This window comes from Danio aesculapii, chromosome 13, assembly GCF_903798145.1.
Source record: "Danio aesculapii chromosome 13, fDanAes4.1, whole genome shotgun sequence".
Classification (NCBI taxonomy): domain Eukaryota; kingdom Metazoa; phylum Chordata; class Actinopteri; order Cypriniformes; family Danionidae; genus Danio; species Danio aesculapii.
This window is the reverse complement of record NC_079447.1, coordinates 48,612,338-48,629,674: the sequence shown is the minus strand read 5'-3', so window position 1 is coordinate 48,629,674 and position 17,337 is coordinate 48,612,338. Positions and strand designations below refer to the sequence as shown.

Genomic DNA, 17,337 nt, shown 5'->3' with positions numbered 1-17,337 from the left:
AATGTGTTGAATAAATCTCTCCGTTAAACAGAAATTGGGGAAAATAAAATAAAAATAAACAGGGGGGCTAATATTTCTGACTTCAACTGTATATATTGGAAATAAAAAAAAATTATTAATTTCAACCAAAATTTCTGATTACCAACCTTACAGACGTATGTGCACCGAGATCCAAGTATCAATTATTTATAATGTATTTATTGTAATTAACAACAACAATAACATCTTATTTAATAACATCTTATATATACATAATTGGGCGACACGGTGGCTCTGGTTAGCACTGTCGCCTCACAGCAAGAAGGTTGCTGGTTAGAGTCCCAGCTGGGTCAGTTGGCATTTCTGTGTGGAGTTTGTATGTTCTCCCCATGTTGGTGTGGGCTTCCTCTGGTTTCCCCCACAGTCCAAAGACATTTGGTGCAGGTGAACTGAATAAACTTAATTGGCTGTAGTGTATGTGTGTATGAATGAGTATGTGTGTGGGTGTTTGCCAGTACTGGGTTGCAGCTGAAAGGGCATCCGCTGTGTAAAACATGCTGGATAAGTTGGTGGTTCATTCCACTGTGGTGACCCTCGATGAACAAAGGGACTAAGCTGAAGGAAAATTAATGGATGAATATATATAATTTTGGTAATACTTTATTTTAAGTCACATTCATGCTAACAAAACATGAACTAAAACTATTAGCTCATTAAACCGATAATTAGCTGCTTATTAATAGTTAGTAAGGTGGAGGTTGGGTTGAGGTTTTGGGTATGATTAGGGATGTAGTCATGTAGAATAAAATCATACTTCATAACCATTTTTAACCATTTGCTGCATTTTAAATGACGACAACACTAATTAAATTCATTTTTGTCATGTGTGACAGTGGAAATGCAACGCCATGTCAACAAACCTCATCTAATAGCACAAAACGTCCTCGCTTATTAAACGGAGTGTTTACAAGCTGAAGGAAGATCCCACAGACTGAGCAGATAAGGGGAGGCAGAGGCTTGACGTTTGCTGTGGGTGTGTTTGTGTTCGGCCTCCGTAGACGCGGAACTTCAGCGCAGAAAGTCAACGAGACAAACGTTAAAGCAGAATCGGAAGGGAATCAGCAGTTCTTACTGAAAAACACATTCCGTGCAGGATTTTATCTGACGTCGCCTTAAGTGTCTGAGTAAGTGTATGATACCCGATCACGTTAACACCAGAGGGGCTAGCGAGATTAGCCAAATTCAGTGTGTTTTCAGATAGAAGAGTTTTCTCTGTAACGTTACTTGACTGGTCGTATCTTCATGGCATGCTACAGCTGAAAGGTCCTGAATGACAAATCCCCATGTTGCTAGACGTCTCATAATAGTATATTTTAATGTTTCTCAGTGAAAAGAAAGCAGGTAAATATGTAGTCGCTGTGTAGCTCATGCTAATGCTCCAGCTGCATATCGCCTCATATCATCATAATAACAACTTCAGCTCAATATTAAAGCTGATATAACGTCCATGTTGAAAAGAGACATAAAAAATACAGTTTATGTTATAATTTTGAGGTAGTGACATCGTCATTTGACTGGTTTTGTTTTTTAACATTGACAAATGTTTATAAAATATCTTGTTGACATTGTTGTTGTTAATATAGATGCCATATCTTGCGATAAATATCATGTTTTTGTTTTTGCATGGTACTCTGTGCTAACTTTTTTGTTGTTTAGAACAACTCTAAACATTAAATTCTAATTCATAAAAAGACTGTAGGAATACACAATGCATAATGAACTACACTAAAAAAAAGCTAGCTTCCAAAGGTAAAATTGGTTTTATATTCGCACATTCAGTCTTTCTCTTTAATAATATAATTTCATTACAGTATTGTTGCAAATTTTAAATGGAGAAGTCATATTAACGTCCAATGACTATCAAAGTACAACACTGTTCACAGTCTAATAAATAGTGCTAATGTTGTTTTGAAGTCATGCTTTCATATGATTTCAGACCAAATATTTAAACTACCATGGTAAACAATATATGGAGCATGTCACAAGTTGTCACTGAATGAATGCGCGAATATAAAACTTTACTTTTTACTCAATTGTTTTTCACAAATTTAAGCGGATTGAACATAAAACAATTAAGTTGATCAAAAAAAAAAACCCTTAAGAATTTTGTTGCTCGCTAACTAGTTTTAGTGAGTCATTTTAGTGTGTGGACAAGCAGAAAAGGTAAACAAAAAAATTGAGTGTATAGTAGTGGTGTAACAGATCACAAATCTCATGGTTTGGATCACACTATGAGTTTTTGAGTCACGGATCGGGCCATTTTTTGCATCAGTATAAAAGGAGGATACTAATGTCATTTGCTTTTCGTCTATACAAAAACATTACTGTAAAAACCATCGGTTTAACAAACAGAACCTTTAATTTTATTACAAATAAAAATCAAGAAAGAACCAGCTGAAAAAAAGGAAAATAATAAATACAAAAGATTATCTATGCTACTGTTGCTGATAATGCTAAATATAGAAATGGAACATCTTGTACAAAATATCAAATTTATTTTCAATTAATGATTCAACAACTCACACATAAAACTTTGTTTCATTATAGCTGGATCATTTTGGAAAACATATTCAGTGAAATCATTTAGATGGTTATTTGACGTCACCAAGTGGTTACACAATGTAATTGCTACTACATTCACTAGCGTCAAGTTGAATGAAACTGTGATTTTTTTAGGTCCAATCCCAATTCTATTTTTGTACCCCTTCCCTATTTTTAAAAAGCATGAAGGTAAAACATGAGCGCGGGTATAAATGTATTAAATGTGCTTGTTTTTTGTAAAAATTTGTATTAATGGCAAAAAAATACTAATTTGTGGATCTCCTTACTTCTGAGTGCAGCTATGCTACCGTTGTGGCTGGTGTATTGTTGGAAATTTTCTTACCCCTTCGTCTTGAGTGTGGTCCTGAAAAATCTCTGATCGAAGGAGTATCCACCCCTTCTCCTTAACCCTATGTCTTCAAGCTAAAGAGAATTGGGACCCCCTTATCCCTTCACGTGAACGTGCAAAACGAGGGGTAGGGGTAAGGGCTAAGGAGTAGTATTGGGATTGAGCTTAAATCTTTACCCTAAACATCAGTGTTTATATCTGAGCTATAAACTGTTCTCCCAGTACTTCTGTTGTTATTTAATTGTTTGTAACAAACTGAAAAAGTGTAAAAAATGAATCTCTTGATCAAATGCAGATTTGAATGCAGCGCTTCGAAGGATTAATAAACGTATGCAAATCACCATCATTTATCATTCATGTTGCGCGGGTTTGAATTGAGAACACAATCTTTTAATGATTAATCGTGCAGCTTTAATGCATTATAGCAGGGTAAAGGGCACATAGGTTACCCCTTTTTTCATATTTAATATAAGTCTTTTGTGTCCCCAGAATGTGTCTGTAAAGTTTCAGCTCAAAACACCCATCAGATTATTTATTGTAGCTGTTTGAAGTGTCTATATTATAGCTGGAAAAAAGTTGCTGCTGTTTTTTTGTACTGGGCCTTTAAGGCTAGTCCTCCCCGCCCACCGTTCCCACGTGCCTGTCAGCAATCGCTGCCCTCGGCTGCCTCGGGAAGCAGATCTCACGTAACGTGTGTGAGAAATACTACAGTAAGAACTTTAACAATCAGTATTTGATGCATTTTTTTGTGGATTTGCAACAATGAGTCACACACAATGTCATTACAAAGTTCATGCACACACACACAGCGAGGACACACACAAATAGCGCAGGCAGACACACACACACATAGCGCAGACACACGCACAGCGTAGACACACACACACACATAGCGCAGACAAACACACACACACACAGAGACAGCGCGTTAAGCTTTGCACTCGTTTTGCACGCATATGTGACATGATACTGGTATTATCCACTGCTGCATGGATATCTGTCATGTTAATGTACAAAATAAACCCGATTTAACGTCCACAAATCACAATAGAAGCATCTTCTTTTATAATTGTTCTGACACGCGGCTGTGCTGATGAAGTGAATCTGAAGTAAATGGCTGTAGTTCATCACACACATGCTCTGTTTTAAAACATTTTAAACTTGTAAAACTCACTCTTGATCACGTTTGATGATGATTGATGACTCTAGCGAACTGAACTCACCTTTTATTCACGGCTGCTTTGCGCTGGTCCTCTCTTGTTGAAATGATTATACACATGACTACTGGACATGTTAATGCGTGCAGCTGTCAATCAATATTGGTGGGAGGGGGAACCGCACTCTTACGTAAAGTTGCGGTCGATCTGAAAACAGCTCCAATTGGTCGATCGTTTTTATGTTGCTAAATTTGGAAAAAAAGGACTGGGTGTGTTTATATCACCCCAATATGACCGTTTATACACTATACTTACACACATTTCTGTCCAAACAGCTTGAAAAGTAGATTTTTCACCATAGGCGCCCTTTAAACAAACAGTGACAGAAAACACCTTTAATTAATAACCTAAGAAAGCATTTAGGTCCCACCTCACCACTTTTTTTCTCATCTTTATACATTACAGGGAAGCCAAAATGCATTCATACACGTGATTTGAATGATGCTGAAGGCGATCTCTATATAATTTTTATAAATGTCAGATTAAGCTACAAGTAAAAAAAAAAAACACTGATCCATTACACCCCTGCCAAACATACGTAATCGATTAACCATGCAGTGGAACTCTCACCGTACACGCTTCATACTGCTGGTTATGTGTGCGTGAGAATGGTCAACACTCCCACAGACAATCCCACATGCTCTGCAGTCTGCAAGACCCACAGAGATGCGCCTTTTGGACAATTAAAACAATTCCTCTGGCCGTCGTATAGATCTCCTAAAAGTCGGAAAACGGTAAAATACAGTTTATTTTAATTGTACCTTTTTCTTTATTATATTTATATTTTGTATATTATATTTTATGCAGATGACTCCCACTGCAGAATCATCCCAAAATGATCAATTCTTTCCAAATAGAGCTATTCAAGTCATCTGGTCAAATTGTATTCATATCGCAATGTATATCGTGGGCCATACGGTGGGTAGCGTTGTCGTCAAGAAGGTCAAGAAAGCAAGAAGGTCGCTGGTTTGAGTCCTGGCTAGGTCAGTTGTCATTTCTGTGTGGAGTTTGCATGTTCTCCCTGTGTTCGCGTGGGTTTCCTCCGGGTGCTCCGGTTTCCCCCACATGTTCAAAGACATGCACTATAGGTCCGTAGTGCATGTGTGTGAATGGGTGTATGGGTGTTTCCCAGTGATGGGTTGCAGCTGGAAGGGCATCCGCTGCATAAAACATATGCTGGATATGTTGGTAGTTCATTCCGCTGTGGTGACCCCTGATAAATAAAGGGACTAAGCCGAAAATAAATGAATGAATGAAGAGATATCATAGAATAGCAAAATATTGCAATGTTAGATTTTTCCAATGTCGTGCAACCCTAGTGTAGGCCAAAATGGAGTCAGCCTGGTGATTGTTTTCAGCTTTTCTCTGGCTTTCAGTTGCACTCTAACAACAATGTTGGTCTTCAGTCAAGTTAGTCCTCAGCTGCCTGTGATTTTGGCCCCTGATGGCCCCTGATGGTGCAATGCCTGGCAGAACCTTATCTGAGAGGCGTGCGACTGTTAGATCATTGGTCCATAGAGAGAAGCTGATTCCAGATTGCCACTGGATATATGAAGCACAGACTGCTGCAGTGTGTTTGCTGTTAAAGTTTGCGAGCAAAGAGCAAGGTTAAATTTCTCTTTCAATAAAAAGGTTTGGGAATCTCAAAGTTTCGAGTCTGTGGAGTAATTACATGTTCGACCAAATGGGGGTACAGGACTTGCAGTTTACTTCAGCCATTGCCATTTGTTTCAAGTGGTGGGAATGATTAGGGCTGAGCAATATGACTATAAATGACAAAAAAAAAATGGGGGGTGTCCCGATCAGGTTTTTTTGCCCTTGAGTCCAAGTCATTTTTGAGTATCAACCATCATGACCTTCATGGCCAATCACAGTCATTTCTGTTGAGCACGTAAACACAATGGCCAATCAACGGTGTTTATGTACGCATTTACCAGTGCTAAAATGTTAACGGAAATTGCCGTTTTTAAAATTTCAGCTCTGATTGTTACCAAACTATACTTATGACAACCCTACTTCAAATGAAGATCTATTTCGTCTTTAGTTTGAGGGTAAAAAGAAGCTAAATGATGGTATACTGTTACCTCAGCAGTGTTTTTTGCTCACGGTATGTCGTTTTTATGCACTGAACGCTTATTATACAGCTATGCCCAGGTATATCCAGGTTTTCATTCTATTGCGCCATTAAATTGCTCCCATTGGAAGGAGCATTTGAATAGGAACATCACTGTAATTACAATAACACTGTGCAGACATTACATTAATAACATTGTAATGGCCATAACCAAACCTTTTCACCATGAAGTCGCACATAAAGTGTTCTTCGAGCAGGCTTGAACCGGTTGCTTTCACTCTGATAGAACCCATTAGGGTGTTTACTGGGCTAATGCAGTATCTGCTCCGTTTGAAAGAGTTTCAGTCAAAGTCCCTCTGTCCTCGGCCCCAGAGACCAGCGCCATCAGTCTGCAATGTCACGCACAAGTGCTCACTCCAATTAGCATGTAGCGCTCCCACTCTCATTATGTTCTGCTGAATCAGGACCTCAATCAAACTACAGTCAATATTGGAAAACGGACAGGTGGCTCTCCTAGCCTCTATGGAGCTTTTGCCTTGCTACGAGCGAGGCAGAGTAATGGCAAGAGTTTGCCAGTCCCTCTGCCTACAGTTTGATGTCAAAAGAGGAGAATGACATGATAAGTAGCTCTTTTCAAGATATAATGGTTTGTTTATGTGGGGGAGTCTTATAGATAACAGATGATTGAAAGTCACAAGTCTCAAGAGCTGTCCTTCAGCTTTAGTCACAAGAATTGAATCAATATTTTCCCCCTTGTAACAGAATTAGTTCACCCAAAGATTAAAAAAGAGCCATTTAGTAGCACTGTTTGATGAATATACCAAAATCTTAATAGTAACCCTCAAGCCAAATGTAGTACACATTTGTAAGTTTTGACTTGAGTGATTGTTATATAAAATTCTGATATGATAAACTTGGATAAAAGTATCACGGTATGGTGATCACTGCTCTAAAATATGTTCTTTTTAAATGTCTGGGTAAAATAAAACAAACTTTTCCCCCATTAAACACAAAATATTTTATTTTAAGAAACATTTTACTAAATTTTGGGACAGTAAACATGTCAGGCTAAATAATTCAAATAAAAATTTGACTTGCTATCTTCACTCATTTCAAAAACACAGATTTCTTTACAACTTAAAAAGACCTCTTTGGATATCTTTCTTTTCTGTAGCATGCTTGGATGTTGGTGCATAAGCGATTTTGTATTATTATTATTATTATTATTTATTTTTTATTCTTTTATGTTTGCTGAATCATGGGCTGACCTAGGGCTGTGCAATATTGCAAAAAAAAAAATATGTTTCATATCATTCAATAGCGATAACTATTGAATATTTTTAAAAATCCATTTAGGAATATTAGGATTTATTTTTATTTAATCACTTTATTTAAATTTACCAACATTACTAAGGCAAATACTTTTAATAGTCAAAAACAAAAATATATTAACAAAATATCTCATTATAATAAAAAACATAAGTGTTAAAGAGACTCTTAAACACTTGCGTTGTTCAATGGTAAAGCTTAAATACTTAAAGGTGTGAATAATAATGATACAGTAAACCTCAAACTTTGTAAACAAAACTAATTAGGATAATCAAATCTGAGCTTTCAAGTAAAACAACCAGCCATCATTATTCAAATACATACTGCAACATTACAAATTGTGAAATTGAATGACTACATTACCTCTAAGCTAAAAATCTTTCAGATGGCGTGCTAGTGGCTGAGATGCACAAGAAAAGAAACCAAAAAGCCACTCTCGTGTCGTCCTTACATCCTTTTATATTTACAATCTCCTCACTGCTGCTATATGGCACTTATTTTCGCATGTGTTGTTATTCTGACCTGAAGTGACAAGCGCATAATCTCCTTCCAATGCAAGAACCTTCCAAGAACCCTTCTTTCTAATTGTTCCTCGTAATCTGGCATTTTAATGCATTATTCGTAGCTTGTTCCTCGTGAATTACTCTTTAATAAAATAAATCATTTTTAAGAGGACAGTACTGACATACAGAGATTCAAATCATTAATTAATTATGCAGTTAATTAAACTCCAGTTAATTAATTAATTAGCGATTAATTAAACTCCAGTTCTGGTTAAAATATAAAGTTGTAATGTACAGCAGAAGAAATGGGAAAAATGTAGGCCGAGAATGGTTTTGGAATTTGATTGTGACTCTCAGAATCAGATTGGATCGTGAAGTCCCTGAAGGTTCTCACCACAAGTAAATAATAATATAATTAAGATTGTATGGGGTAAACTAACTCTTTAATGCCCGATTCACATGGGGCTTCAACTCCGTCAGCTTGACGGTGGGCATGTCTGAAGTCGGGGCTGACTTGATAATCATAGCAGCGTCAGCCGATGAAATTAGTCCGCAATTGGCTATCATCTGAGCTGGGGTATTTGCATAAAGCGATCTGATTGGCTGACTCTTTCGTTAGCACTTAAAAGGTTGAGAATATTTTTCTGTAAGAATTTCAAGTCAGCACTACAAATCAATATTGTCTAATCTGTCTTTTAGCAGAGACACTTCTGTATTGAATTTTAAGTCAGAGGAACTTAATGAATACTTGCCTTTTCTGACCTTTCCCTTCCCTGTGGCTTTTCGATGGTGTTTTTATTTCAGAGACAAAGTTTAACTGGCTGATTGTTAAAAAATGCTTTACGTTTATGTTACTGAAACCTGAATTTAAACCTGTTTGTCGTGGTAAAGTCTAGAAGGTAGATATCTGCAGCCGGAAGTCAACAATAAATATTTATATTATTACAACAACAATACAATTAGCCTACAGCAATGATTACTGTTTTTGCATTACTGTGAGGCTTGGGAGAGGGGTAGGTGTTAAATGCACTACCTGACAAAAGTCTTGTCGTCGATCCCAGTTGTAAGAGCAACAAAATAACAACTTGACTTCTAGCTGATCATTTGGAAAAGTGGCAGAAGGTCGATTTTTCTGATGAATTATCTGTTGAAATGCATCCCAATCATCAAATACTGCAGAAGAACCTACTGGAACCCACATAGACCCAAGATTCTCACAGAAATCGGTCAAGTTTGGTGAAGGAAAAATCATGGTTTGGGGTTACATTCAGTATGGGGGCGTGCAAGAGATCTGCAGAGTGGATGGCAACATCAACAGCCTGAAGTATCAAGACATTTGTGCTGCCCATTACATTACAAACCACAGGAGAGGGTGAATTCTTCAGCAGGATAGCGCTCCTCATACTTCAGCCTCCACATCAAAGCTCCTGAAAGCAAAGAAGGTCAAGGTGCTCCAGGATTGGCCAGCCCAGTCACCAGACATGAACATTACTGAGCATGTCTGGGATAAGATGGAGGAGGCATTGAAGATGAATCCGAAGAATCTTGATGAACTCTGGGAGTCCTGCAAGAACGCTTTCTTTGCCATTCCAGATGACTTTATTAATAAGTGATTAGAGTCATTGCAGAGATGTATGGATGCAGTCCTCCAAGCTCATGATGGAGTCAGACACAATATTCATTCTGTTTCCACTACAGCATGACTTTATATTCTATACTGGACATTATTTCTGTTCAGTGAAAAGACTTTTGTCTAAGCAAAGTCAGACCTTACTGTCATAAATAAATCATTAATAATCAAGGCATGATCATATTTTATTTTGGTAAAATAAGCGTAATCTAGAGGCCTTTGCCTTATAAGTAGGCTCGCACAGAATCTGCATGCGCAGAAATCTGCAGGTTTCCGCAGATTTTTAGCCCATCGAGTATTTATTTACTTGTGTAAATGTGTGTAAATTTATATTTATCCAGCTTTTTAAATTAATTTCAGTAATAATATTGACTAATATGAAAGTGTTCATTTGATTTATTTACAATACAATTTGTAAAGTAATATTTTCGTAATTATTAGTAGAGATTTTATATGAGAGTCTTGCTTTGTTTACCAAATAAAGTGGATCTAGATGGATTTGCATTGTAAACATTAAATAAATATTAGTTTTATTAACGTTTTTCATTTCATGTATTAAGTTTTTAGTTCCGATACTCCCAAAATAATTCCATAAATCCACAAATTTTTTACAAAATTCTCTGCAGAAATAGCAAAAAATGTCTTCAGATTCTGTCTGGCGCTACTTATAAGCCACTTCTGATGCCAAATTATCAACTAGAAGTCAAGTTATTATTTGTTGTTCCTAAATCTTGAATAGGTATTGTCAGGTAGTATGCAATTTAATGTGTAATTTAATAAATAATAATAATAATAATAGAATAATGAAAATAACTATTATAACCTTGGAACCGTGCATCTATTTGCACACACCAATGGTGCAGTATTTTTGCTCCATTTACCAGATGATAAAAACATTCCCAGATTCTTTTATTTTGTCAGCTTTCACTACACTAGCTAAAAGATGACCTAAAAACTAAAAGATGTGAACTAAAAGTGCCGTTTCATTTCAAGGCTTTCTTAAAGTCTATTGTTATAAATGTGACTTTTTTTCCTGTGCTGCTGGATGATTAGTTTTTTTTTTGAGGGTAGAACAGGCTCAGGGCTGTGGGAGATGTGCTCTTGCAGGGATTCAGGCTAATCCGTGCAGTGTTCTGGAAAGATCCAGAACCCTTCATTTACAGTTTTAATTTCACACGGAATCATATCATAGCATTGGAGATTGGCCCAAATCTCCAGATGTGAGAGACGCAGAATAGGCCTGTTTGACTTTGGATGTATTTCATTTCAGTATATGTCAGTTCACCGCCCTGCTTAAATATTTGAATTGGTGTCATTTGTGTCACTCGAGCAGATATTTGCATATAGATGTGATGCTCATTCTGAATTAAATGCATTACTTGCATAGGAATCACCCTCTTTTTCTGTGTTTTGCAGTATGTACCGCTTGCGGGCGCTGACGGCTGCCACCGTCGGGATGGTGCAGTTGACAAGACGGCATCACACCGGGGCTTTCCGTTCCTATCAGCGGCGTAGACTGATGTTGGCCGCCCTGGCAGGGGTGACGGGCATCTCAGCCAGCGCTGGACTGATGTGGACAAGGTATGATCCCTAAATACACCACTTCTACCTCACACACTTTCATTAATGCACAGTTTTAAGTTAAATACAGCATTGAGACATCAAAGAGTTGCTGTTTTTATTGAGGCTCTTGTTTCATTGTTGCTTTGCTTTGGGGTTTTGATGTTTCATTTATTTGTTACTTTTAAAGAAATCCGTTTCAAGCAGCAGCAAAAATAATGAGATTAAGCCAGCTGCAGACTCTCACACACGTTTCGGGCCACTTGGTTCAGGCCAGGATGAACCATATATTGGTAATGATGGATCAGTTGAGCCCTTTTTACCCCCTCTCTCTCTAAATATATATAATATCATTATCTAAAAATAAGTAATAATAGTAATTCCTTAAATTTTTAATATAGCGATTTTTCTGGACACTCTAATCGCTTTTGCACATTTTTCGGGGGAATCTCCTAATCCACCACCAGTGTGCAACATCCACCTGGATGATGCGACGGCAGCACTAGCTGACTGGTGGAGAGGAGATTATGAAATGCCAATTATGGAATGGTTAGGAGGCCATGATGGACAGAGGCCAGTGGGCAAATTTTAAACCCCTACTCTTCTCCGAAGGTCATCCTGGGAATTTTAACGACCGCAGAGATTCAGGACCTCAGTTTAATGTCTCATCCGAAAGACGACGCTCAATGAGCAGTATAGTCCCCCCATCAATATACTAGGGCGTTAGGACCCACACAGATTGCAGGTTGAGCATTCCCTCCTGGCCCTGCTGGTGAGAGTTGCTGAGAGCTAGCTGCCAGCAGAATTATGTAGAAATATGTCATTTTGTAATGACTTTAATTTATATCATATTTTCTCACCATCCAAGTTAATTAACAAATGTTTTCTTATTAAACACTTTATGAAAAAATGAAATCTAATATTGATGTGAAATGTTAATTTTGTCTTTCATTGATTTCAAAATTGTCGTCATGTTGTACGATTTTGGAAACAGAGACTGTGAAGTACAAAACACTACATCGACTGTGAGTGACGTCACCTCTGAATTCAAACGCGCCGAATAAAGTAGTCCCACCCCTGTCGTTTGATTGACAGGTTTAAGTCTAGACATCGTAAATTCAAATGCAAAAGGATTTTCAAGAGTTCCCACTTAGATATGCTTATATATATATATATATATATATATATATATATATATATATATATATATATATATATATATATATATATATATATATACACTACATATATATACACTATATATATTTACATATATGCACACAGTTGTATTCAGAATTATTGCCTTGTGAATTTTTTTTTATATATTTCCCAAATTATGTTTAACAGAGCATGGAGTAGTATTTTTTACTTCTTGAGAAAGTCTTATTTCTTTTATTTCGGCTAGAATAAACGCAGTTAAAATAAAAAAAGGTCAATATTATTAGTATTTTTTACAATATTACCTAGTGTGGCCTGAAATTTGTGGGTCTGCAGCTGGATATTATTGAAAATATTTATAGAAATCATGAAATGTAAAAATGCAGGTTTCTGTCGGTGCAATAGCTTAGTGGTTAGTGCGCCGACAAAAGGTGCGGTAGCATTTCAGTGCGTCCTGGGTTCGAATGTAGGCTCTGACATTTCCCGACCCTACCCCCTCTCTCCCACTTTGCTTCCTGTCTAATTACTGTTCTATCTAATAAAGGCAAAAGGGCCCAAAAAAAATCTTTAAAAAATAAAATACAGGTTTCTTAAGCTTTTCTACCACCACTTTTGCCTCTCATTGACCAGTGCTGTTCCTTGGTAAATATGTGTAAATTGAAGGCCCCAAAATCAGAGTCTTCTTTTACAAGAAAGTGATTTTCATTAACATTAAAATACTTAAAATATATATATTTTTAAAAATCAGCACAAACTAAGGACATGGCAACAAATGGGATCCAAATAAATATTTATTTAACAGTTACTCTAATTAGTTTTTTCACAGTACACTAATTAGGGTAGGTGGTGTTGAACATGTAAAAAACATGTTCTATTGATTTGTACGAGGAAAATATGTTCTATGATTATTCCAGTTACCAGTTTTATTTATTTATTTATCTATCTATTTTTTCACTATTAATTGATAGGACAGTAGAGAGTATTGACAAGAAAGCATAGGGAGTGGAGAGGGAAAGATCTGCATAAGATCTCGACGCACTAACCACTACACCATCGGCGCTAACATTTATTTATTTTTTTAAATAATTTTAATATTATATTTATTTGTATTTATCAATTTATTTAATTTTATTTTTATAATTTTTTATTTATTTATTTATTTATTTTATTTTTATTTATTTATTTATTTTATTTTTATTTATTTATTTGTTTTTATTTTTAATATTTAAAAAATAATTCTTTATTTTATTTAATTATTTATTTATTACATTTTATTTAATATCCATGTCATTTCATGTTATGTATATATTGGTTGATTTTTGGCTTGTGCATGCATGATAATATGTATGTTTTTACATTTATATCTACTGTTATTTAAATCTCATTTAAGATTTTTTTTTTTTAATTTAGTTTGTCGTTTTACTTTTGATATAATTGTAATATTTTAGTGTTATATATTATTTCAAATCATGACCACAACATGTTCTTTTCTACATAAATACAACATATAGCCGTCTCTGCATGGTAAACTGAGATAGAAAATATGTGTTGGAGCATAAAAAAAGACACCTTTCACCTTTAACGTAAGTGTCCTTATAGATTCTGTATCTGCAGAGATTTTTCTGCAGTCTGGGTGAAGGCCAGTGCAGTACGAGCGTGTGCGTGCGTGTGTTTGTGTGTGTGTGTGAATGGAGGAGCTGATATGTCAGCAATATAGACAATACATCTGGGCTGTGATCAATAGAATGAAGGAGTTATGGGATGAGCTGGCATTCCAGTTCTTCATCTGTGCAGTCATTTTCACTGTGTCATTATATTGAATTATTGAATGCACCTTCAAACACACAACCATCAACCCAACGCCAGGTCTTTTTTCAATTACTGTTTTTTTTTCCTGAAGATATTGACCTGCTAGTTCTGTTTATTGACTTCTAGTATGAGGTGCACGTCTAGAGATAAATACACACACGGACAGCTTGACAATGTTGGCTCCCAAGTGTAATGGCGAATGAAAAATTGTTTACATTTTTTATGAAGAAATAAGAGATGTTTGCTGTAGGACCACCTCAGCATCATATCAGGGTGTTGCTATGCGGCTGCTTGTGGTTTCCAGGTAAACTCCTGGGGACTCACAGCTCTGCACTTATTATGTCTCATATCTGACATGCATGTGTTTATGCTTGTGGAGCTTTTTTGTAATGAGCTAATGATCTCGGGTGGCACGGTGGCTCAGTGGTTAGCACTGTGATTGTGGCCTCACAGCAAGAAGGTCACTGGTTCGAGTCCCTGCTGGGCCAGTTGGCATTTCTGTACGGAGTTTCCACAGTCCAAACACATGCACTATAGGTGAATTGAATGAACTAAATTAGCTGTAGTTTATGAGTGTGTGTGTGTGAATCTGTAGGGGTGTTTCCCAGTACTGGGTTGCGGCTGGAAGGGCATCTGCGGCATAAAAACATATGCTGAAATAGTTGGCGGTTCATTCCGTTGTGGTGACCTCTGATGAAACCGAGACAAAGCCAAAGGAAAATGAGTGAATGAAGAATGAATAATCATCTTAAATAAGGAAGACATAGGCTGCGTCCGAAATATCCTACGTCCCTAATTTATTTTAAATAATCAAATACATATATAAATAAAATGATGTAAGTATACTACTCTCCTGAAAAAGGAGGCCAGATTTGGTCTGTTATCGGAACTAACTGCACCATTGCAAGTTGGACATTTTAACATGGGAGTCTATGGGGATTTACTCCCAATTGGAACCAGCCTCTAGTGGCCAGTAAATGAACTGCAGTTTCATTCACTTCTATGTTTTCTTTATGAGTAGAGGCTGATATATACTTCTTCGTCAAGCTCATGTGTATGGTCCGGTGCAGCCTTTGCATGGTCGCACAGCCCTCTCCATGACTGATGCCGATGCTGACGTGCACCTCTCAAAAAATAACTACACGTTGCAACGACACACAGTGCAAGCTCTGTGATTGGTCGGCTTGGTAACATTGACGAGTGTGGGTTTTACCTTATGATTAAAGTTGTCGCATGTCCGCTGGTTCCCTCCTCTGAATGAGCGAGTTTGATCTACTTGTATGTAAAGGTAGCATTTAGAAAAAATAAAATGCTTGTGAAAAGAGGTGTGAACCTAAACTGGTCTCACGGTTCGGTTACGATTATCATGCCATTGATTCGTTTCAATTCGATATCTCGGTGCATCACGGCGCATTGACGATGTTTTCCATACACAGTCTTATATTTTCTTCAGAGCACAACAGGGCTCAATGGTCTGGCACACTCCTGTTGATGTTGTCAATCTGGCAACCTGCGCTTGCATGTGTTTTGAACCAGGAGTGCAATACCTAATTCCACCACTGGTTGTCAAGCTTACATACTGCACCTTTAAAAGTATAAAAATGAAAGGCACCATAGTTAGCTCTTTATTATCTAGTTAATAGTTTTAGGCATCGTTTAAGGCTTAGAGGTGGTAGGCACATTGAAAGAACTAGCTAGTTACAGTATGCCTAGAATGGCACAAAATTCTTATCATATTTTGGCACATGTTTACACGCATAACTTTGTACGTTATGTGTTTAAATATGTGCCAAAATATATGATATTATAACAAACTGCCTGTAGGTTTTCTTTTGAACTTTTTGAGCTGTTAGAAACATAACCAAATGGGGAAAAATATATGTATATTTATAGAAAAATTCAAATTTCTTCTGATGTGACTTTCAAAAATAATATTTTATTTTTTACTACCATTTTTATTGAGCATTTTTCTCATTATTCTAATTATTTATTGCCACTTAATACCATGATTATTTCTACAATTATCATAGATTTTGCATTCATAATTTCTTTTATTATTTAATTGCAGTTTTATTACTGTGTGACTGATCTACATAATCTCTCCTGATTGGCAGAGCGTATGCGGAGGCGGGGTCTTCAGTTAAACACGAGGAGCAGATGCGAGAGGAGGAGCCTCTGAAAGATGTCGCGGAGGAGGCGGAGTCTGAAGGCGCTCTAGAGTCCAGCAGCGGCGAGGATGAAGACGAGGCGGGCTCAGAAGGGAAGAAGAAGAAACAGAGAATCGGCTTCCGCGACCGCAAGGTGATCATTGCACATGCACATCATCTCACTCGCATAATGAGGTCAGTGTCATCCAGCCATTACTTGATGAATCTGTCTGGCTTCACCACGTGCGGATGAAATGGGGAGCCATCACATCTAATCAACATGCAAATCCACGGTTATGAAATCAACCTGAGCTTTTCAGGATTGGGTTTTCATCTGATACGCCAGGAGTGAGAAAGTGGCAGAGCGACAATAGCAGTTAATGAATTGCGGCTGACATTAACTGTGGGGGAAAATGTGATATTAAAGCAGCATCTGGGACAGCCGAGTGAGGGACCTAAAATGGATGAGAAGGGAAAGAGTAGAATGGATGAGATAAAATATTGCACTGTTGTTTTGCTCAGTAGCTGATCTGTTACCTTCAAGGCACCAGGGTTTTTATTATATCTTTTCAAAGAAGCAATAGCCAAATGTGTTTATAGGATTGGTCTACTAAAACCTCACTTAAAGGGTTAGACCCTCATGTCGTTCCATAGACCCTGATTTCTTTGTTCATCTTTAAATCACAAATTAAGTTATTTTAAATGAAATCCGAGAGGTTTCTGACCCTCCATATATAGGTGAATTACTAGTTTGTAAACATTCAGGATGTGCGCACATCGCAGCTGCAAAAAAACCCCGGGAGCGCTAGCATTTACAGCGAGGGAATGATATCCGATGTGGGACAGAGATTGTTGTTGTATTAGAGATTAGTTATATTGATTACATATTATATATATTATTAACACAATGCTTTCAGTGTGTTATAACAGCTTGTCTCCCAGTGATAAGCACAGTTATTTAGCAAAATTAACGTTAAACTG

At 37.0% G+C, this 17,337-nt stretch overlaps 1 protein-coding gene across 2 annotated transcripts in view; it reads left to right on the top strand.

Annotated features, from left to right (window-relative positions):
- Nucleotides 1-1,012: 1,012 nt before the first annotated feature.
- micu1 (mitochondrial calcium uptake 1) overlaps nt 1,013-17,337 on the top strand; it is a 114,295-nt gene continuing 97,970 nt past the window's right edge. The window contains exons 1-3 of one of the 2 annotated variants that reach the window (XM_056470314.1): nt 1,013-1,163; nt 11,099-11,263; nt 16,324-16,510. In XM_056470314.1, the coding sequence (XP_056326289.1) occupies nt 11,100-11,263; nt 16,324-16,510 (351 nt within the window). In that variant the 5' untranslated portion in view covers nt 1,013-1,163; nt 11,099. The remainder of the gene's footprint in view (nt 1,164-11,098; nt 11,264-16,323; nt 16,511-17,337) is intronic. The other variant, XM_056470315.1, reaches the window with a different exon arrangement.